Source organism: Rattus norvegicus, chromosome 1, assembly GCF_021556685.1.
Source record: "Rattus norvegicus strain SHRSP/BbbUtx chromosome 1, alternate assembly SHRSP_T2T, whole genome shotgun sequence".
NCBI classification, from domain to species: Eukaryota; Metazoa; Chordata; class Mammalia; order Rodentia; family Muridae; genus Rattus; species Rattus norvegicus.
The window spans coordinates 148,879,757-148,903,670 of NC_141534.1; the positions used below are offsets into that span (position 1 = coordinate 148,879,757).

Below are 23,914 nucleotides of genomic sequence, written 5' to 3' on the forward strand. Positions count from 1 at the left end.
GATCCTAAGGTTGGCCTTTGATTCCCACATACATTCACCCACACATGCACTGGCACACACATGAACTCCCCACCCCCAACACAAACATACGCACATACCCATCTTTGATGGAAATTGCCATTATAATTAAGTAAAGGAGAGCTGTGGACATTGGCCATTTGTGCTCTTTTCAGCCATTATTGACACAGTACAGAAGAGCACTAGAATCCTACCACAAGGGTAGGCTTCAGACTGGCTCTGAAGCCTCAATGAGATTGACGTGTCCCACTTAACACAGGTACCTGGGAGTCAGTTGGACTGGCATTTCCCTTTTTTTGGGGGTATGGACAGTTGTCAGATCCTGCTGGTCCCAGTGCCTCTGGGTGTCACATCTGTCTGTGTCCTCCTCCTTGGGATAAATGTTGTAGGCTCTGGAATCCTGCATGCAGTATTTTAGACAGAGGTTCTATTCCTTGGGGTCCTCCCTCATGCTCCTGCATGCCAGAGGAACTTTTGTTAATACACAGAAATCATGCATCTGCTTTCAAATTTTCCAGTGAGCTGATACATGAGTATGCTAGAAGCTTCCTTAAGCCCTATAGATCTACTCTGCACCCTTCCCCACCCAGGATGGGATCTGTACAAGCTGTGTAAGGTCTCCCCTAACCCTCTGGCTTATGGTTAGCTTTGGCCAGTGAGGAACACTACATGGAATAGGAGAGAAATCAATCTCTCTCTCTCTCTCTCTCTCTCTCTCTCTCTCTCTCTCTCTTTCTCTCTCCCTGCTATATTTTCTCACCAAAAGCCATAGCTCTCCCTGGTAGCTCTTTACACAGAAAGATAAAGAAGACAATCCTGGAATTCCTCGGGTCTGGATTAAACCAGTCTAGTTTGCTTCCCAACTCCCATGCTTTCCCTGTACCCTGTCCACTCAATGATGTGTCTTAAAATTGTTCCTCAGGGGGTATGGGTGTTAGTCAGTGGCAAAGCACTTGCCTCCCATGCCCAAGATTGTTAACCCAATCTCTAGAGCGGCAAAAGCAAATGCTAGTCCTGTGAAATAAGTTGATAGATGAGCACATAAATACCTCTCAAGGGGCTCAAAAGATTCCTCAGGAAATGAAGTGCCTGTCAGTCAAGAATGAGGACATCAGTGTGGTTCCTTAGTCAAGCATGTTGGCTTATACACAGAGGCACACACATGCACACACAGACATGCACACACACAGAGGCATGCATATGCACACACATGCACACAGAGGCACGCACATGCACATGCACAGAATTTGACTAACCCATTCATTATATGGGGAATACTAAGGAATGTGATATGTCTGCAGCATGAAATGCAGCATGAGAGAAGCTGTGAGCTATGGCGATGCAGGCTGACTCGTGTCTGGCAGGGAGATGCTCCTTAGTGTGAAGTGTGTAGCCGTGATTCAGTGAGACTGAAGTTCTCTTATGGTGGTAACAATGGCCAGGAATAAAGACTGGCTAGGAAGGGGCCATGAATCCCACAGGCTGTCCAACCACTCTCCAGCCAGTGAGTTTTAGCAGAGAGTAGTATGACCTGGAGAAGGAGAGGTGGGCTTCAGAGTCCTGGGAATTTATCAGTGGTGCCTAGCATGTGTATTAGTGTTTAATACAACCTGGCCCAATTGGATTGTTGATCTGAGTGACAACTTGAGTGACATTTTTATGACATCCATCCAATTCATACTTTTAAAGTTTTGTTGCTTAAAACCTTAAGGTAGTAGGAACCTGAAAGAATGCATCTACTGTTAACAGAAACAGAGTGGTTTGAGATCTCCTCAAGTAACCTTTGTGGGAACAGTAGAATGAGCCTTTATTTGATGTCTGGGAAGTAATAGCTCACGGGAACTCAGTTCATTTGCAGTTGTTGTTAATATGGAGCTGTTAATATGGCATTTCCAATAAGTGACCTTAGATGTGAAATCTGTGTTTAATTACTGATGTTTTAGCAAGGCCAGCAGAGCGGCCCTATTCTGTGTAACTCAGATTTAAGAACTTGTCAGGGAAATGATTTATGATTTGATTTATGCCTGGGGATCCAAGAAGAGCAAGCAAAATTGGAGCCTTTATGAGACTGTGAACATACTCGCTCCTGCCATGTTCTGGATTTCTGCCAAGAGCGACCATATAATGAGTAAACAATATCTTTGGGGAAATTTTTCATCCAACATCTCCCAAGCTAGAATTTTACTTGGGAAGATATGATTTCCTAAGCAATCATTAAGCCTGGTAGTCTAAAACAAGTGACACAAAATGCACATGGTTTCTTTGGATGTGTTCTCACGGGTTTTCCTTCGGTGTTTTTCTTTTCTTTAAAAAAAATATGTTTTATCACACACATATACATACACACAAATATACACATACACACATACACAAGCACATGTATGTGAGTGCACACACACACACAATGAATGATGCAAAAATCAGCAAGTTGAAAAGTGTTTATAATTCATTAGCAGTTAGAAAATAGAGACAAGCAAAAATAAGTGCTCACTGAGCCACCAACCAGGCAGCACACAGGAGCTGGTCCGAGGCCCTCGCCACACACCCGGAAGAGGATGCCTGGCCTGGCCTCAGTGGAAGAAGACTCACCTAACCCTCAAGAGACTTGAGGTGCCAGGGAGTGGGGAGGCCTGGTGGGGGGAAAGTGGGGACATCGTCTTGGACATAGGGGAAGGAGGAATGGGATGAGGAACTATGGGAGGGCAGACCGGGAAGGGGCAAAGACTGGATTGTAAAAATTAATTAAGTAAAAAGTAATAAAGAGTAAGGGCTTCCATGAAACCCAAAATATTGTATGAGAGGATCATGTGGTTCCCACAGAGTTGGTTCATTCTATGGAAAAGAGCTGACCTTGCTCTGAGCTCTGCTAAGGAAGGCTGTGGAAGCGCAGCTTATGTATCTGTTTTTCTTGACAATTAAGGATTAATGTCACCTCATAGTGTCCCTTGACCTATCTTCCTTCTGGCTCATTGAAAGCTGCTTGAGGGATTAGATCCATGGCTGCCCTTTCAGAGCACCTAGTGCAGAGCCTTGACCACAGATATTTGGATAAGAAAACCAGCTGATGCTTGGGAGCCCACACATGCCAGCCGGGAACGTGCATTCCTCACAGAATACCCAAGATAAAATGGCAGACTGTTGAAAACCAGAAGTGTAGCTCTGCTTGCAATGAAGATGGGGGTGAGGGTGGTGGATAATGTAAAAGGCTTCATTGAGATATCAAAAGAATGCTGTGGTCAAGAGGATCCCAGCAGCAGTGGAATGGATCCAAGACTTGGAATGCTAACTGAGAGTGACGATAGCTCGCTGCCTGCGTTTGACTGGATTCCTGGTCACAAAGGAAATGAGCATCAGAGGAGAAATCTCACAGTGGAAAACAGAATCCACTAGGGGAAGTGATAAGGGGCTGCTGCCTTAGCCCTGTCGTTCTCTGGACACATGGTTCTCAAAGTGTTGCTCTCCCGAGGAAGGTGCTGGGAGCACCCACCAGAGGGGCTGTGGTGTTTAGAGAGGACATAAGCCAAGCCAAGGAGTGGCCCACAGCACTGTCTGCTAGAATAGCAGCTGCCTTAGGAGGGCCATGGACCTTTAGGTCTTTGTCTAGGTCTTACCACAGGGCCACAGACTTGGCGTTGGTTCAATTAAACTTTGATTGGGTTCATTTAATAACTTACCTTATAAAGCAGCGTTCACAACCACCTAAGGCAGTTTTAAAGAGATGCTTGATGAGGGAATTGGGAAAAGCAGTACCCACTTGTAAGCAGAAGTTGCCTGCTCTGAGTTACCATGAAGCCATCTCTATCTTTGTAGCCACTGGGCTTTAGGATTGGACTGGTCAAACTGAGGGCACCACACACCTCTACCCTCTCAGGAGGCTCGGTGGCCCTCACAGCTAAGGAAGCCTTTACTCAGTTCCCATGAGTGGCTGTCCCTCCGTCTTCCACAACTCTCTTCTGCATACCAATATTTGACAATGGTGATTGATACTGTTTCATAGTTTTGTGGTAACATTAAGCCATATTCACATGCCTTCTCCCTCATCAGTGGGCTACCCTCCTGGCATCGTGGTCTACTTACTACTGTAAAAAAACAGGCACACACATTAGAGGAATTCTGTCTGATTAGGAAGCTATGTCTAGCATGCTTATCAGTGACTTGGGGAACACAGGCTGCAAAGTCATGCTGCACGGCTTACAGATGGGTGCTAGGATCAGGGTCCAAACAGACCTCAGCAGGCTGACCCCCTGAGCCAAAAGCAACAAGGGGAAGTTTATCGGTGATTAATTTTAAGTCTTGTATAAGCAGCAACTGGAGAGCTGGCTTTTCCATCATTGTTTTGAAGATGTTATTTTTAAGAACAACAACTGTGACATCTATGAGGCACTGGAGATGCTGTGTGACTACGAGTATTTTAAATACTGTGTGAGGAATGGTGACCGTTGTGATTTAATGTGCGTTTGATAAGGTTAAAAGCTTATCATAACAGCTTTAATCATTATGTAATACTGCCTCCATAGAGAGTTTCAATAAACGATGTTGCTTGAAATAGAAGAAAGAGAGGGCAGGTAGGAGCAGAAAGGAAGGAAAGAAAAAAAAAAGACTGAAAGGAAGCAGGAAGGGGCGGGGAGAGGGAAGTTTTATCAAAGGAGATGTGTCATGGGTTAAGGAGATCGCTTAGCTCAGTCCCCAGAACCTACACAGAAAAGCCAGCCATGATAGCATGTTTGTAATCTCAGGGCTGAGACAGGCAGATTTCTTGGGCTGGTGAGCCAGCTCATTCAAAGAAGTGCGCCCCAAGCCAATACAAGACCTCATTTCAGAATTAAAAAATCCAGGTGGACGCCCCTGAGAAATAACACCCAAGGTTAGTGTCTGGTCTCCACATCCATGTGTACACATGCACTATACACACATATGCATATGCACACTCATGTGGGAATCTGAGTCATGGGGCAATGCATGACCTCTGTTCTTTTTGGATATAAAGCCGTAGTCTAGACACTACATTTTGAGATTTAAAATTTGCATCCTTAATTGTGTGCAGAGATTGAACATAGTCACGAAAGAGCAGGGAGAGCAGAAAGTGTTTGGGATGCTAGCCAGATGCTAGAGGCTTTGTAAAAATTCTAGAAGATTGTTGTTGTTGTTGCTTTGTTTTGTTTTCTTTTCTTTTTCCAGTGTCAAGGACTGAGGCTCATTGTCAACTTTTCTGGAGAGATGGGAATTCCAGAAAAGGAAGTTCAGAAGAGAGAAGTGGGTAAACTCAGGGACATTGTTGCTACTTTGTAACTAGGGAGAATGTAGGACAGGGTTGGGGATAGCAGAAAATGGTGCTGGGGTCTGAGGAACCCAGCCATCCTAACAGAAGGAAAACACCACCGGCACTCCTTGAGATGCCGTTTGCTTTCTGTTTTCTTAAGGGGAAAAATCTGACGTATCCAATCAGGGAAACCAGATGTTTTCATTTTATAACGTGCCCATTTTAATTATTTTAGAATCAAGATGTTTTCTGTAAGTGAAGGTGGAGGAGTTATGGAAAGAAACCCGATTCTAACTATAAATGGAACAGATGGGATGGTGGGAATAAAAACAAATTAAAACAATATTGCAGGGAGCGCTCAACTTTCGTTTAAAAAATATATGATGATATTTTTCAACTTTTCACATTCGACCAATTCATATATCAAGTGACAAGAAGAAAAACCAATTTCAGCTGTGTACAGCTTAAACATTTGCCTAAACGATCCGGACTCACCCCATCTAAAATTCTAGATGAGGACATTAAACTGCTAATTGTATTTTTCTATGAATTAGAATTTTATATTTTATACTATACAGTGATAGACAGGGTATAGTTATGTTTGTGACATTCAGGGCAGAAAATTGAACTGAACAGTGTCTTAATTAGAACAGTAAATAGTATGGGTTTCATTAGCTCCCATTCCCGATGACAGATTTGATCAGCTGCCAAATATTTATCCTTTCCATCTCTCTACTCACACTGAAGCACTGCTCTAGAAGGCTGTTCGCTGTGCTATTAATAGAAGCTGTTGGACCGATGGCTGGTGGAACTTGACTGCACATTATTGGAAAACCTTCATCTTTGCTTATCGTCACTATTTTTTCCATTTCAGTTTTGAAGGTCTTCCCTCCCAATCCCCTCCCAGTTTAACTTTCTGGGGGAGGGGTGATGGTGTAACTTGCCCTAAGGCTCAAGGGAACCTGGGCAATAGCTAATTCAGGCACATGCTTTCATTCATAGTCCTTTTCACAGTTCTCATCCGCCATCTTTATGTTCTCTGACTTACACCCTCCGTATTAAATTCTGTCTGATTGGATCATTTCTATAGTCCAAAAGGAGGTGGATTTTTGTTTGTTAGCTTTAAGTGAGACATTATGTGTGTTTTTTCCTTTTAAAATATGATGCAGGGGACTTAAGAGATGGGCCAACATTTAAGAGGCCTTTACTGCTTTTTCTGGAGTTCGATTCTCAGCATCCATTCGGGAGGACCACAGATACCTGCAACACTTTGCCCCAGGGTTTCTATTACCCTCTGCAACTCCAAAGTGGCTTGGCCCTCAGTCACTCTATGCCAGACATATGAATAAACATAATTAAACACAACATAAAAATAAGCCCTTTAAAAATGCTAGGAAGTATGGAGACACCACACAAAATATTGCTAAAGCCATTCGAAGCCCCCTCAGTCCCCGGCATTTTATTATCTGAGCATTTATTTCTCTATTCATGTGCAGACTTAAACCTGTTAAACACGACACAGACTTGTAGCCAGATAGGATGTTGTCATCCAATGATGGTATTTCGGCCTAAAATACTTTTAAGAAAGAAATTTCAAAAACCATCCAAGTTCAGGAAGTAACAGAACCATCACCCATGACAACCGCCTGGCTCAATGCTGATTTTAAGCCTGGACAGACTTGTCAGCGTCTTTGTGACTGATGAAGAGAATGAAGTAGCACCATTCTTCCTGTGACTCTCCTCAGGGTCAGTGAGGATGAGTCCACCTCTTCTCCTCTTAGAGCCAAGTTGATGTGTGCTCTTCTAGCTCTGATACTGTATGTTCACTGCCCTGTTTCCTGTGTGTGTTCATTAGGCTGTTTTTATATGAAAGTGGAGGGAAAATGCTTTGCATTTTTATTTTAAAGAAATTAAATTATACCAGCCTTTTGTTTCTATGATTTATTTATTTATTATTTTTATTGGTTATTTTATTTATTTATATTTCAAATGTTATCCCACTTCCTGGTTTCCCTCCTGCAAACCCCCATCCTATCCCCCTCCCCCTGCTTCTACGAGGGAGCTCCCCCAACCATGTTGATAAATATGACAGCCTTTCCTAAGTTAACCCTATGACTGTCAATGTCTGTATGGCATAGGATTTTTCTGGCACTTTATGGTTTCAGCACATTTTAACATACATTTCTAATGGGTCTGACGTATTTTAAGAATTTATAGATTAAAGACCATTTTTATTCTATTTATTCATTTTGCTTTATGTGTGGATGTATGTTTGTAGACCATTTGTGTGCTTGCTGCCTGCTGAGGTCAGGAGAGGGCATTGGCTCCCCTGGAACTGTAGTTATGAACAGTTATGAATCACCATGTGTTTGCTGGAAATCAAACTTAGGTTTCTTTTCGAGAGCAACAAGTGCTCCTGGCTGCTGAGCAGTTTCTCCAGACCAAGGATTTATCTATTTTAAAAGGATCAAAATGCTGGTATTTAGGAGACCAAGGCAAGAGGATCATGAGGTGGAAACCGGCCTGGGGAGCACAGTAGGTTCAGTGTCTGCTTGAGCTACACTGTAAGACGCTATCTCAGAATTAAAATATTTAGAAATTGCTTTTAGTAGGTATGATAAGAGTCCTTCATAAGCATTTATGAAATGCCATAATGCAACACATTTTTTGTGTTAATATTCAGTGATAAAGCATTATGAGGAAGTTAATTCATATTAGTTATTGTTATAATACAGATGATCAATACATATGATTACTATTGCTATGTCTATTCTATATTGCTCTCATCTCCTCCCTTCTATTTTTGAGATTTTATTTTTAAATTTATTTCTATTTTATGTGTATTTATTTTTATTATATATATAATATAAACAATATATTTATTTATTTCGTGGGTGGCTTGATTGCTTGTATGTCTGTACACCACGTGTGTTCATATTGAATTCCCCAGACCTGGAGTTACATACAGTTGTTGAGTTATGGACAACTGTCTCATGGGTGCTGGGAATCGAACCTGGTCTTCTGGAAGAGCAACCAGTCCTGTAACTGCTGAGCCCTCCCTTCAGTTCCACTTTTACTCTTTGTAAAGGGAAGCACAGAAGATGATATCTAACTCCCTCCCCAACTTAAGTAGGTGATACAGTATTGCTGACTGTAAGCCCCGGGTCATGTGTCACATGCCAGCTACTTTCTCCCTGTGCACGGCAGGAACCTTGCAGTCACTGACTAGTCACTTCCCCTTGGTGTCCTGGGAGTCTTTGACCGTCCACACTGCTAACCTGTTCATGGAACTGGACTGCTGTGGATGTCTCCTGTGCATAGAATGAGGTGATATCTGACCTTCTGTAACCAGCTGCATTTCCCCCACATCCAGACCTCAAGAAATGCTCACTCCGATGAAGACAAAGATGGCAACTGGGATGCCTGGGGAGACTGGAGTGACTGCTCCCGGACCTGTGGGGGAGGAGCCTCCTATTCTTTGCGAAGATGTCTGACTGGAAGGTCAGTGGTGTCTTGGCTGCTGTGTGGCGTGCGTCTGTGACTGTGTGAGTGAAGGGGAGAAGGTATGCTCTGACATTTTCCATCTGGTGGCTTACTGTCTACCAACAGTAACTGAGCCAATCTTGAGTTAACATATTTAAATGGGAATGGTGCTGCTTCCAGGTATGTCTGTCCATACCTGCAGATGCATCTGTCCTAGCTGCGTGACAGTCATGGGGTTCAGAAAAACCAGACGCTTTAGTCCTAGGAAAGTGAAGGCATGTTAAGTTCAGTTGCTGGTTTGATGTCCTCAGGATTTAGGGGCAAAAGGACAGGTTATCTTGGTGGCAGTCCTTGAAAGGCTGTGACTACAATTCCTTTTTTGCACTTACTTACTGTGAACCTACCTTGGGCTAAGAAGGTGATGCAGAAACTGGGGAGCTGGTGCAGTGGGTAAAATGCTTGCTGCACAGACTTGTGGAACTGACTTCAGAGTCTTAGTATCCATGTGAAGGCCAGGAGTGGTGGTGCACACCTGTAACCCAGTATAGGATGGACAGAAATAAGTGGGTCACAAGGGCTTGCTGCTGAGCTACTCTAACCAAAATGGTAAGCCTTCTATTTTCAATGAGAGACCCTGCCTCAAAAAATAAAATGTAGAGCTATGAGGAAGATCCTGGACATTGACACCTAGCCTCCACATATGACACTCAAATGAGTGTGCCCACCCATTCAAATGTATAACACACACAGACATACACAGACACACAGACACACAGACACACAGACAACACACACACACACACACACACACACACACACACACACACACACACACACAGAGAGAGAGAGAGAGAGAGAGAGAGAGAGAGAGAGAGAGAGAGAGAGAGAGAGAGAGACGCTAAATATAAGATCAGCTTAGTTTTAAAGGCCACAAGTCTCTAGTAAGGTTGTTCTTGCTGTTTTGCTGTTTGGGAGGCTGTGGTTCAACGGAGAGTTTAAAACCTTGTTCGTAGGTAAGGCACAGCCTCAGGTTGATTGAACCTCATCTTCTGGTCCCAGACAAAAGACTCCTAGATTACAGAGGCCATATTTAGATGTGGATACTGTTGTGTGAAAGGATAAACTGACACTAGGGAGCATTTTTATTCTGCTCAGTTCATGTTTCATGATGTTTATTTTATAGTACATTAGATAAGTGACTAAGTATGTCCTTCAGTTTCCTCAATACAGTGCAGGGCATGGTAGACAAAAAGAACACAGATTCCTTTGAGAAGGAGGGCACATTGGTTCATCCAGGGAGGCATGACAAGGCTGCTGGAGCATGGCAATTGTTTCATCTAGAGAGAAATTTGACAGGGCATCAGCTTATATAAATAGCTATAGAATGGAATCCAGGCTTAGTCTAGTGAAGGGAAGGACAATGCTTGATCTTTTCTTTCATTCCTGTTAAGAAATCAGGGCCCCACTACTCTAAACACATTGTGATATGCAGAAGAATGATGGGATGTCTTAAAACAGCAGGACATATATGTCCTACTGAGACCTACCATCAGAGAACCTGTGGAGATGGAAGGGCAATGGCTTCTTAGGTGAAGGATAAGTTCCTCTGCAGTGCTGGTCAGTCACCAGTCTGTGGAGAGCAATTAGCATGGGAACTGAGAGGGGAAGGCTATGCCTTGGATGTCTCTGTGTAGTCCCCGAATCTGAGGAATATGAATACCTTGAAATTAACAATAGCTGGAATGGCAATGGCAAATAAGTGGCATTTGTTCCACTGTCTTCTCTAAAATAATAACAAATTTAACACTTGCGCTTGTTGAAAAGAATTTGGAAGAATACATTAAGGTCCATGGGTGATAATTTTCATTCCCTCATCATAGAACCAAAATATTTATAGCTCTCAATTCATTTAAAATTACTTTGGTCTTGCTTGGACCTTATCTCTCCACGTAATGCATCTCAGGATGCTGAGAGTTTATGGCTCCTTTATCCTAAGTGGATGTAGATAAGGGGGCACTGCTCAGCTTCTGTCTTCCCTGATTCTGCTCAGAGGGGAGTTTTGGGCAGGAGAGGAAAGGGATCCTACTGTTGTGAGCAGAGGACCACGTTCTCTGGCTTGGAAGGTATTTAAAGGTAGCTCCCAGAGGCACCCTCAGGGATTTTTCTGAGCCACTGCCCAGCTCTAAACTCAGTTCCTTGAGCTCTCCGGCCTCTTGTTCCCTTGATTTGTGCTATTCAGGATACTGTGACTCTCATGTGAGTACAAGTGAACAAATGGTCCAAGTAGTCTCTACCAAGCTGCTGCCACTGCCCTTTCAGCCCTTCACTCCATTGGAGCTCACTGGGGTGACCAGTGAGCATCAGACTGAAGTGGTAACTCCCTGGCATCTGAATTTCTCAGTAGCGAATACGTCAGTCATGGGAGGTGGGGCTGCTTAGAGTCTCCTGTTCTGTGCCCACTCCTATGCTAGCTCAGTGCCAGCAGCCATCTTTCATTTTTATGGAATACTCCTTCCTTCAAGAGATACCTGGGTGCCTAAAGCTGTCTTTATTTTTGAACTCGAATGATAATTTTTACCCAGGTACATGATGGTGTACATGTAATTTCCCCCAAGAAGTTTGTGTTCTGTTATCTCACAGTCCAGACTAACTCTGGAGATAAGAATATAATCTTTATTCTGATTATTTATTAAAAATTTACTTTATTATTTATTTGTGGGGTGTGTGTGTGTGTGTGTGTGTGTGTGTGTGTGTGTGTGTGTGTGCATAAGATGCCCTCAGAAGACAGACAAGGGTACTAGATCTCCTAAAGCTAGATCTATGGGTGGCAGTAGGTGCTGGGGTTTGAACTCTGGTCTTCTGAAAGAGCAGCAGGTGCTCGTAACCACTGAGCCATCTCTCAAGCACCCACAATTATTTTTTTTCATTGTCTGAAAATACATGAATATAGTGTGTTTTAACTAAATCCACTTACACTTCCCCCTTCATCTCCTCCCATCTGTTACCACTTTCCCCTCCCAACTTAATGAAATATTTTTGAGCCTAGGGAGTCCACTTAATGCTGCTAGTCTGTGAGAGGACAGTGAGGGTACATATATGCACAGTATGAGCCATCGATGACTCATCGACCGGAGTGTGGCCAGCCTATCATGAGCCACACCCATAGAAAACTTACTTCCCATCCCCCAGAAACTATCAATTGCCAATTGCTCCTCGGGGTAGGACTTCATTATTCCACCCTCCATCCGATGTGGAATTTTGGCTGACTTGATGTTGTGCAGGTCTTGTGCAGACACTTAGAGCCATTGTGAGTCTATGTAGACAGTCTTTGTCAAGACCAGAAAGTACCATTTCACAGCAGTTTCTGTTGCCTCTGGCTTTTACAAACGTCTTCCTCTTTGGTGATGATCCTTGAGTCTTGTGTGGGGTATAATATTGACGTCCCACTAAGAGCTGAGCACCCAACAGGCACTTGTTCTCTGCACTTTGATCAATTGTACGTGTCTTGGTTAACCACTGTCTGCTACAAAAAAGAAAGGTCTATGACCAGGGCTGAGAACTGCACTAATCTGAGGAATAAAGTTAAGTGTTTAAGATGCAGTTTAATACCATGAGCATTTAGCTGAATAATAGTAGTAAGTTCTGCCTAAGATCCAAGCTCTGCCCATCTGAGTTCCTGGCCCTGTTAACAGTACAAGGTGTGACTTTTGTCTTGTGGAGTGGGCCTTAAACCCAATCAGAAAGCAGTTGGATACTCCTAAGATTATCATGCCACAATTGCACCCAGAGGACTCTTCTGTGGCTGGTCATTCCTTCTGCTTGCAAAGTTCACAGGTGGGTGAGCCTGTTGATGACTCTCCTCCCTCAGTAGCCTGAAAAGCTCCTTCTGAAACAGTGAAACCTAGCCTGGGAAGGATGAAGGTTCCAGGTCAGAACCAGCTTGGTTTTTCTGTGTCCAATGACTCAAGCATCTTATGTCTTCAGCAATATGATCCTACCAGAAAGTTCTAGAGGGTAACCAAGAGCAATGACCAGGGTCTGTATTGTTCTGGGGTTTATGAGACCCCGCTGACCAACTACTCAAAGGGAAGAAACGCATCTGGCATGGGGCTTTTGTTTGATATCCGATGACACTTGGGAGAGAGGTTATTCCCACCACCTCCCATAGGGAAACTTCATTGAAACATACACACATATTTTGGGGTGTGTGTGTGTGTGTGTGTGTGTGTGTGTGTGTGTGTGTGTGTGTGTGTTAGGAAGCTTCTCAATAGTAGATTTCCATATGGCTTTTTTCAGAGGCCTTTACCGTTGGTTATCTCCCTTCAAAGAACACAGCCTTTGCTGCAGTAGAGGAAGAAGCTAGAGTCTAACTATTCCAGGGTGTGGTGTCCCCCGTTCTTTGTTCTAAATGTTTGCTTTTTTGCATATATTTGTTATATATAACAATGCACTTACTTATGAAACTTTACACAGGCAGGTGAGTATCAGTGTTTGCTTGCAGGATCATGGTTACCTTACCAGCAGCTGCACCACTGAAGAAAGTCTCTCCCTCCCCAGTAATCATTGATGGACCACAGACCCTCAGGGTGGGTAGGGCCTGTGAGCACGTTGATGGGCTCAAACTTGTACAGGTCTTATTCAAACAGTCAGAGCTGTTGTTCAAGGTGTGTGTAGTAGCTTCTGTGCCTGGAGAAGAGCATTCCACACCATGCCACCTTCCTCTGGGTCTCGTATTCTTTCTGCCCCCTCTTCTACAATGCTCCCTGTACACCAGAGGGGCTGATGCAGATGCTCTATTTATGGCTGAGCATTCAAATATCACTTACTCTCATCTCTTGGCCAGTTATCTCCGCACTTAGTCCTGCACACTATAAACAGGAGCTTCTGCGACCACAGGCAGTCTCTTATGATTCTGCAGAGAAAACTAAGTCATTTCAGGCAGTCTCCAGGTCTTGCACCAGAATTTAATGTTTACTGGCCCACGAAGCTGATGGTATATGGTTATGATAAGATACACAATTAAAATAGCTCTGTAATACAGAATTCGAACTTGTAATATGAATATTCTTTCCTATCCAGGCAAAGTCTAAAGGACACTGAGAGAAGAGTTTACAATATTTTTGTAGAGAATATTCCACAAAATAAGAGAATATACTAATACATACATATTTTATGAATGAAGTATAACACTAAGACCAAAACCAAAGAAAGACTATACAGAAAGAATGGGGCATAAATATAGATGTAAAAATTATAAATTAAACATGTCAATTCATAGTCACAAATCTATAAAAGAACTGTGCATCTAGATGGGTTAATATTCAAAAGTCAGTCAGTGTCATTTTAACAGGCTAAAGAGAACATACACAGGTCCTATTAGTTAACACAGAGAAAGTATTTGACAAAAGTCAACACCAATAGACAATGCCTGGAAAAGTAAGACTAAAAAGGGACATCCTCAACTTAATAAAGAACACCAAACCTGTAGCTATTGTAGACTTCGCAGCAGCCCACTCCTTCCATCTAACAGCAGGAACCAGCTAGGTTAGGCTGATCGTCCCGCCATCATTCCACAGAGTGCTGGACTCCTCTCCTGCCACTACAACAGGGAAAGAGAACTTGAAGAGAACACTTCTGTCTATGTACAAAATCTCAAGGAATTTATAAAATGACATACAACTGAAAGGCAACTTTAGCAGGGCCCAGGATGCAGAATAAATATATAAAAATATATAAATATTTATCTTACTAATGGTAAATGGACAGTCACTGAAATCTGAAACATAATGTCATTTATAACCACCCAAACCTAAGCATAAATCCCTCTGAACACACAGAGGACTGCAAAACACAGACAGCAAAAGTGAAAACAGGGGTGGAGTGAGGGATTGCTCAGCGGTTAGGAGTATCTGCCTCTCTTACAGAGCACCCGAGTTCCCAGCGCGCGTACCAAACGGCTTACAATTGCCCTGACACCAGGGGATCCAACAACCTTTCTGGCCCCTACAAACATTCCCCCTCCCATATACATGAGTAAATAAAATATGTATGTATGTATGTATGTATGTATGTATGTATGTATGTATGTATGCATGCATGCATGCATGTATGTATGTATGTATGTATGTATGTATAGAAACTTAGCACTTATTATCTTAGCTATTTATCCTAGGAAAGAAAAAACCTTAACAAACAAACTGCATAACTGTTTATAGAAGCTTTATTTACCATAATCACAAAGTGGGAGAAACCCGATGCCCTTTGTTGTGTGAACATAGACTATCATGCCTCTAAACCATGGAATATACACCGAAGTATAATAAATCAATGACAGACAGAAACACCTGAGCAAATCTCTGGGAATTAACATGGCATTTATAAAAGCAAGATTGCAAAGGCGGCCAATTGCATCATTCTACTTATGCAGTGCTCTTGAGGTGATCAGACTTTCAGAAATAAAGGGCAGATTAACAGTTGCCAAGTGGTGGGATAAGAGGAGAGGGAAGGCCACAGCTACTAAAGGAAGGTTGCAGGATCCATGTGATGACCGAAGCGTCCTATACTTTACCTGTCCTGGGTGTGTCCCTGTGCTAGATTTTCTTAAGATATGACCCTTCAGAGAAACTGAGTGAGCAGTAGACAAAACCCCTGAAATATTTCTTAGAAATGCATGTGATTCACAGAAATTTTATTCTAGGTTTTATTTGACCCCTCCCCCAGAAATTCCAGGTTAATTAGACATGCATACTTTTCAAGTTAAATCTGAACCAATAAGAAATCAAGGAGATCCGGAGGGAAACCTGAAGGCCAGATTGGAGTGTATGGCTGATCCTTTGTCTGTCCTGGTGGTGGAAGTGGGATCCTGGCTTAAGAAAGTTTCATTCCATGAAACAGGAGCCCGTGCCAGGAGAATATGTGAGGCAGAGCTCAGGAACTGCAACTCTAACCACTCTAACCCTTTATGGTTCATACCTCTCCCAAGCAGGTTTTCTACACAGCTTGGAAAACAAATCCATGGTTTAAATATGTTGGTCTCAATTATGACTGGAAAAAAATTTCCACTGTAGAGCATGTGTACTACCGTTCTCCCAAAAGGTTCAGGTACACATGTATCGGTCCACTTACATTGTACATAGTTAAGGAGGCAGAATGCATATAGCCTGCAGATGTGTGTGTGTGTGTGTGTGTGTGTGTGTGTATGACATGTATTTGAATGATAGAATTTTATTCAGCCATAAAAAACAAAATTATGTCATTTTTCAGGAATGTGCCTGCAGTTGGAGTTTGTCATATTAATGGAATTAAGCTCACTCGAAAGACAAATATCGTGTGTTTTCTTTCACGTGTGTATTCTAGATTTTACACTGATACATAAATCATGTGTGCACACATCTAGGGGAATGAAAGGCACGCACGGGGCTGGATATATGAGAAAGAGAGTATGGAGTACAGAGGCAGACATGTTTGGAGTACATTATGGACTTGTATAAAAATGTCCTTTTGGAAGCCAGTACCGTGCATAATGAGGACATGCCAATTGTAGGAAGTGACCCTGATGTGCCTGGCAGTGTTGAGGGATCTGGAGAGAGATTCCTAGCACTAGAGCACTTGTGGTTCAAGTTTGTGAGGTTAGAGTACAGAACAGGAGGCAACATTAGGAGCAGCAGCAGGCACAGCAGCCATGATGTAAGGAGGGGAGCCGTGCAGTTATGTATTTGGTGAAAGCTTGAAAACCCTCCATTCCTAGCGGAAGTAGACATTTGCACCCAGAGTCCACGGACGTCATGCCTCATCTCACAATGAAGCCACACGGTCTCTAACAACGGGTGTGAAGTAAGGCTCCCTGATGCCACTGTTTATATTCAGTGTAGCCAAAGTCGTGAGACAAGAAAACACAGCGTTCGAGGACTAGAGATGAAGACATAACTCTCGAGACTCACAGCTCAAACAGATAATAAATCCAAGAGTACCTGTACACAAATCCGGGGACTACTTGTGGAGTTCACTGGAGAATTCTGGGCAAGACTAATGCATAAATAACTGGGCTCTTACTCTGTGGAAGAAGCTAGAAAGCAGCATTCCGAAAGGCAACATTTGAACATTAGGAAAATATAAAGCATTTTGCAATGGCTTCTATGAAGGATATGGAATACATTTACAAAGCATAATCATTAATAGGAAGACGCAATATCATAAAAATGCCAGTGTCTCCTTAATTTGCAAACAGGACATAAACAGGCACTAAGTTGTTTGTTTTTGTTTTTGTTTTTGTTTTTGTTTTTTGAGATAGAGTTTCTCTGCGTGTCCCTGGCTGCCCTGGAAATAGCTCTGTAGACCAGGCTAACCTTAAACTCAGAGATCTGCTTCACTCTGCCTCCTGAGTAGTGGAATTAAAGGTGTGCACCATCACTGCCTAGAAAATTTTCCCAGATTTTAAAATTTATGTTTATGCATCGGCGTAAGTCTATGCCATGTGTGTGTAGTGCCCATGGAGGCCAGAAGATGGTGTCAGATCTTCTGGAACTGGATGTACACCGTCGTGCTCCCTGACGTGGCAGCTGGGACCCAAACTCCAGCCCTCTGGAAAATAGTGTTGCTCTTCTCTGTTGCTGGTTTTTATCTTACATTGCCAGCTCAGGGCACATCACTGAGGCAAATCATGTCAGGAACTCAAACATGAGTAGAGGCAGAAAGATGTAGGAACACGGCTCACTGCCTTGTTTCCAGACTCACATTCAGTTACCTTTCTTATTCCTCCCAGGACCAACTGTCCATGAATGCCCAAGTGGGCTGGGCCTTCTCACGTCAATAAAGAAATAGACATATGTGTACATGGTAGTGTGGTATATGCTGAATTTATTATTATAAATAGAAGAGAAAGGTCAACCATCCAGTCACAGGACTCAGCTAGGATTCTGCCTGGGACCCTGTTGATGACTGAAGGCTGGGCAGAGCTGGCCCTACCCCTTGCCATCTGCAGCACTAGGGAAATCAGTACCTAACCCAGGAAGCACAGTAGAGCCAGCAGTGGGAGGAGGAGCTGGCCTTGCTGCTTGTCTGCTGTGCGATGAGAGGGAAAGATGCCTCCCCTTGCCTCTCACTGCCTGTGGCAGGCAGGAGAGCTGACCCCTGGGTCATGAGAGCAGAAGAGATGGTCGGGCCCCTTACCTACTGCAGCACTTGGGGGAGCAGATTCTGCACCTCACCTGGGAAGCACAATAGAGCTGGCTCCACCTGCCCTGCTGGCCCTGCTGGCCCTGCTGGCCCTGCTGGCCCTGCTGGTAAGCCAGCCATGAGAGTGTGAGAGTAGGAGAGCTGGTGGGCTGACAAGTTTAGCTACTACCCAGGCCCAGATCCGGGGATTTGAGTTGGTCCACCCAAACATCTACCCCATCTAGGAACTGCTAGAGCAGGTGAGCGTGCCATTCTGTAAGACCCAAAGTTTCAGAATCTCCATGAAACAGGGCAACAACTGGATGTCTGAGAGGAGGCCTGGCATGGATCCAATATTGATAGCACAGCAGAAGCCAGAGACCTCAAACCAGACCAGTCATTCATTGCAATGAACATTTGTACGTAAAGATGTGTGGACAGAAGGGTATACTGTGGGACAGACTGACAGTGAGTAGCTTCCACAATGAGATTTTTTTCCTTCTGGAGGGCAGATTGCAAGGGTGGAGAGTGATTATAAAGGGATGAGGTGATGAACATGACTGGGGCGCATGGTGTGAAACTCACAAGGAATCAATAAAAAGTTAAATAAGTTCCACGCTCTCTAGATTGAGAATATTTGTAAAGTTTTAAAATGCTGAATTATTGACCTGAATGTGTGAAAATGAGAACCACCTCCTCCACACACACCCCTCAAGCAGTAATGGGGAAATGTCACGTCACCTTAAAGGGTAATCTGCTGTGTCTGGTAGAAAATGCACCCGCCCAGGGTCCATGCTGATGTGTGTCTTGGACACCGAAGGCTAGCCTGTGGTGACAGGATTTTTCACTGAAGGACTACAGATGCTCTTCAAAATTCAGAATCACCTGAGTTCATGAATATTGAGGAAAGCTAGTTGATTCATATTAAAATAATCCATAAATTGTAGTGAAACTTTAAATTGAAAGGATAATATTCAATGAAAAAGTATTAGCATGTATCACTCCATATGAAGGATAAATTTCAAGTGGAGAAAAGTCCATCTATGAAGTGTAAAATTTGAAATAATATAGATGAACATCATTATGTTTTCTGGGTGGTGTAAATCCTTTAGCAGAATTATAAAAGCTGGAGTTATAAAGAAAATGTTGGCATTTATTAATAGTTACAAGCTACATCACTATGGTGTCATGACAGCGATTTTAATTACATTTGTGAACAGAGACTTCAAAATAAAGCCCAGGGGCTTTTGAGGCCAGGAGTTCAGATCCCCAGAACTCCTGTAATGCTGGGTGGGTGCGGTGGCCCACCTTCTATTCCAACTTTTTAAAAAAATTTATTCTTTTCTCATTCAATACATCCCAACCACGGTTTCCACTCCCTCTACTCTCCCAATCCCCTCCTGTCCCTGGGGTACGTGGAAGTCAACCTTGTGAAGGTAAAAAGTAGGACTGAGAGCTGGGCACCACAGTCTCTCGCGACTCCGCTAAGGAGAGTCCTGATCTGCAGTACAGGGTATTAGATATAAATTGGTTCCTGACACACTGGTGAGGTGGCACAAAGGAACTGAGGCCAGAGCAGTGGCCACTTCCCCCATTTTCACAGAAGTCCTTACAGGTGATGATACTGCCCCTCCAGACTCCTTCTGAGCTACCTCATCAGGCAGGACTTTTACACACAGTGTGGCAAGATAGGGTTGGCCAAGAATTTAGGAACTCGGGATTGGCTCACTGTATATTATCTTATGCCTAGGCAATAAAGTCAGATCTGTCCCCAATGCTGGTCTCTGGAGACTCCCTTGTCTCTCACCCCCACCCTCAGTCCTGTTGCCATTCCTCCTACCTCCCCCTCCTCCAACTTCTGAAGGAAAAGACAAAGAATCCGCAAAGCATGTTGGCTAGTGAGACTGGTGAAGTCCGCAGCTCAGGGTTGAGAGGCCCTGCCTCAATTAACACTGTCAAAGAGCAATTGAGGACATATCCAAGATCCACTTTGAACTTCCATATGCATGTACACCCAAGTTTATGCACAGGCACATGTGTGCACATACATACATGCACTTGTGCACACACACACAATGACCATAGTGTCCTAAGTCTATATGTGAATTCCATTGTAATTCTGAAATGTTTTGTGACCTTGTGATCCTCCAAATTTGTTGTTTCCCTGAATTCATCCTATTTAAAGAGGTGTATGAGCTTACAAAACACCCTAAACTTAGTATGCATATGTGTGTATATAATATATGCATGCATATACGCAGAAGTGTGTGTTACATATGTGTAATGTATGCAAGGTGGCAGATGACAGTATATTGCCTCCCTCCAACTTGGCTCTAGGCCTGGAAAACCTGTGACACATCTGCCTGCTCTATGCCCCCCAAAATAACAATAATGTCATCTTCTTGCAGATAAATTAGATCAGATTCATATGAAAGAAGGGTAGTGGGTTTTTATTTATTTACTTTTATTTATCTAAAATTTTTATTTTTTTTAATTTCTTCTCTCACACCATACATCCCAATTGTAGCCTTCCCTCCCTCCACTTCTCCCAGCCCCCACCACCTCTTCTTTCCTCCAGATTTACTGCTCCTCTATTTCCCTTCAGAAAAGAGCAGGCCTCCCAGGGAGATCAACTGAACATGGCACAACAAGATGCAGTAAGACTGGACCCAAATCCTCTAGCAAGGATGAACGAGGCAACCCAGTAGGAGGAAAGGGGTTCTAAAGCAGGTGAAAGAGTCAGAGACACCTCCATTCCCACTGTTAGGAGTCTCACAGAAACTCCAAGCTAAGCAGCCATGTAGCTTATGCCAAGGACCTGGCAAGTTCAAGGCCCCTTGCTCCCCATCACTGGTCCTTGCACACCTTATTCATTCTTGACTCAGTGTTTGGATATCTCACAGCAACTCAGAGACTTTAAGGAGGAAACCCACTTCCTTTGGAAGGCTTATCATCACTCCTCCAAGTGCCACAGAGACTGATAAGACATCATAAGTTTTGAGCACTCGTGGTCAGCTTTTCTTGAAAGGGGAGGATGGAGGTGATTGCAAAGCCATCCCTGGGCTTTGAGGCCATCCATGGCTTCCCTTGTCAACGTGTTCCTCAAGATGAAGGGCTCAGGGGAGGAGGGGAGTGCTGCTGTTCTACTTTTCTCTGTGGATAGACTTGGTTATATTTAAACATTTCAGTCGGCTATTATGCCCTACAAATCGAGCACCAACCAGACCATCTTTTTTTCTGCAGAAACCTGTGACTTGATCCTCTGGCCAAGTGCCAGCCACGGGGACCCCAGGTTCAGCTTGACTACTATTTTAAAATTAATATATTTTTATTCCCCAAAACATATGCTTCTCAGCCTTTATGACACGAGTGTTTGAGTCAATATATCACCAAGTGAATATAGTAAATCATAGAACTATAAACTCCAGGGAAACTTTATTAATGTTTTTAATGTATTCTCATGTGACATCAACATGTTTTCTGGATTTTCATAAATTTAGACTTTAAAAATCTTCAGTTCTATGGTGCTGGGAATGTTGTAAGGGTAGAGGATCCATAACTGTGAAAAAGTGTTCTTGAATTTTCATATACTCCTGATAACCATCATCTCTTTCATATGCTAATTATAGTGGTATTAAAGCACACAAGTAATATTTTTTTTTTTTTGCAGCTCTATTGCTTTGGGCCAAAGGAATTATTTCCAGAATAAGCTGGCAGGTTCCTGCTTGGGGAATTAGGACTCTCATGTCCTTAACTTTAAAATAACTTGCATTTCATTTTATGCTTGCTTCATAAAGTAGTCATTCATTTTCTGACTAAATTGTAACCGAAGCAGGCCACATCAATAGAGGCCGGCCTGTGGGCTGTGTTAGGCTGGAGAACATAAAGTAGAAGGCTAAAAATGGCAGCCAGAGGGGCTGATTTATAAAGCAAACCCAGTAGCAATGCCCTTGTAGCCTTATATCTATCTGTAGGCCCACAGTAAGTTCACCACAGAATTCATGGAAGAAAGAGGAGCTCCTACATATTAATTTATATTTTGAGAATTCTTGGGATGAAATGTCTTATCTTCTGTTGTCACTTTGAAGTCCTTGAAGTGGCATTGTTGGGAGGGATGCTCTTGGTTTTTGGGTTTAGAGTTTTAGGCTCAATGCTCACACAGATGACTTCTGGACACCCTGGCTGACAACTGGGTATGGAATTTGGCTATGGAGCCTACAGATCAGACTTGAAGCAAAGCCATACAAACTTCTGCTCTTTCTTTTTCTTTTAATTTAAATTTCTGCTTGGAAATAATTTTAAAAAAAACTTATGAGAGTAAAATTAAGTAATTATTAAAATCCATGTGAAAAATATTTCCAAAGTTTAAAAATCACTCTTAAAGAAACTGCTGCCCCATATGTGTGTGTGTGTGTGTGTGTGTGTGTGTGTGTGTGTGTGTACTCCCAGAGTTTTTATTTCTCAGTATTTCTAACAAACCCTTTCCCTTTAATACTTATCTCTCCTTGAAACTGGGAAAAAAGGTTGAGTAAAATAAAAGTGTAGTAAAATGTTTTTAAAAATCAAATAAATAGCCAACGGGATATATCAGGACATTAGTCCACATAGGAAATAAGTTCCAATTGCATTAAAATTCTTAGGTTTATAAGTTGGCCTGACATGGAAAGTGTTCGGATGTTACTCCTGGCCTAACAGCCACCTTCTGAAAATAAACAGAGTGATTTTGAAATCTCCAGTTCACTCTCTTGTTTGTTTTCCTTTGTCATTCACATAGAAATAAAAGTGACACAGGCTTGGCAGGTGGCTGTGCTTCCCAGAAGAATGTGTCCTCCAGCTGAGCATGGCTTTCCTGCCAGCCTCCGAGCTTGGAACTTCATGCATGAGTCTTTAGAATGTGGTGTCCTCTTGTCTTAGTTAGGGTTTCCATTTCTGTGAAGAGACACCCTGACACTAGGCACCTCTTCTACAGACAACATTTAATTGGGGCTGGCTTACAGTTCAGAGGTTTAGTCCATTATTGTCCTGGTAAGAAGCATCGGGGCATGTAGGCCGACGTAATGCTAAAGAAATTTTGATCTGAACGCAGCAGAAGCTTGAGAATATGAGACCTTAAATCCCACCCCCACAGTGACACACTTCCTCCAACAAGGCCACATCTACTCCGACAAAGCCTCCTCTCCTAATAGTGTCACTCCCTGTGGGTCAAGCACTCACACACATGAATTCTCTGGGGGCCATTCCTATTCAAACCACCACATCTCATGAAGATTGTAGCAAACCTCAATAGTAGCCAAACAATGAGGAGGAATAGTCATGGAGCATCAAGATTTAGCCAACCCACGACCATAATATGGGAAGACATTTTTAAGCTACACATTCAGAAGGAGCAACTAATGGGTACATGGTCTGTATTCAAAACCAAACATTTAGAAACATGAGGGACCCTGCTTTTGGAGGCACCATAACCCTGTCTTTTCTCCAAAACTTAGTTTTCACAAAGCCTTCTAAATCCAACCAAGAATGGCGCTTTCCAGAGAAATGCCATTTCTAAAAGAACTTAAGGGTAGTACATGCAGTAATGGAACAAAATGTTTAAGGCTAGCAAGGCATGGTGATTTACACCTGTCATCCCAGCACTGGAGAGGCAGCCATAGGAGGATCATCGTAAGTTAAAGGCAAGCCAGGGCTAATGTAGCCCTGCCAATGACTAACTATCTAAATAAATAAATGAATGAACAACAATGAATAAACAAAGTAATGGTGGTGTGAGGTATGTAAGTGGAAAGGGATGAGCTTAAGGAGAGCAAAGAAGGAAAAGTGAGAATCAGTACTAAGGAAATTACTGGCTTGGTGGCTATGCCTATAATTCTAGTACTTTGTGAGTTAGAGCATGAAATGGGGCATTTAGCCAGTTCCAGGCCAGGGCTACATGGCAAAGACACTTTTCAAAAAACAAAACAAACAAACAAAAGCAAGAAGTGTATCAGATCCAATAATATA

General features: G+C 42.9%; 1 protein-coding gene across 4 annotated transcripts in view; it reads left to right on the forward strand.

Annotated features, from left to right (window-relative positions):
* Positions 1 to 23,914, forward strand: part of Adamtsl3 (ADAMTS-like 3) — a 321,025-nt gene that overhangs the window by 94,790 nt on the left and 202,321 nt on the right. For all 4 annotated transcript variants that reach the window (NM_001107533.2, XM_087558105.1, XM_087558126.1 and 1 more), the window contains 1 exon segment: positions 8,652 to 8,779. In NM_001107533.2, coding sequence (NP_001101003.2) covers positions 8,652 to 8,779 — 128 coding nt within the window.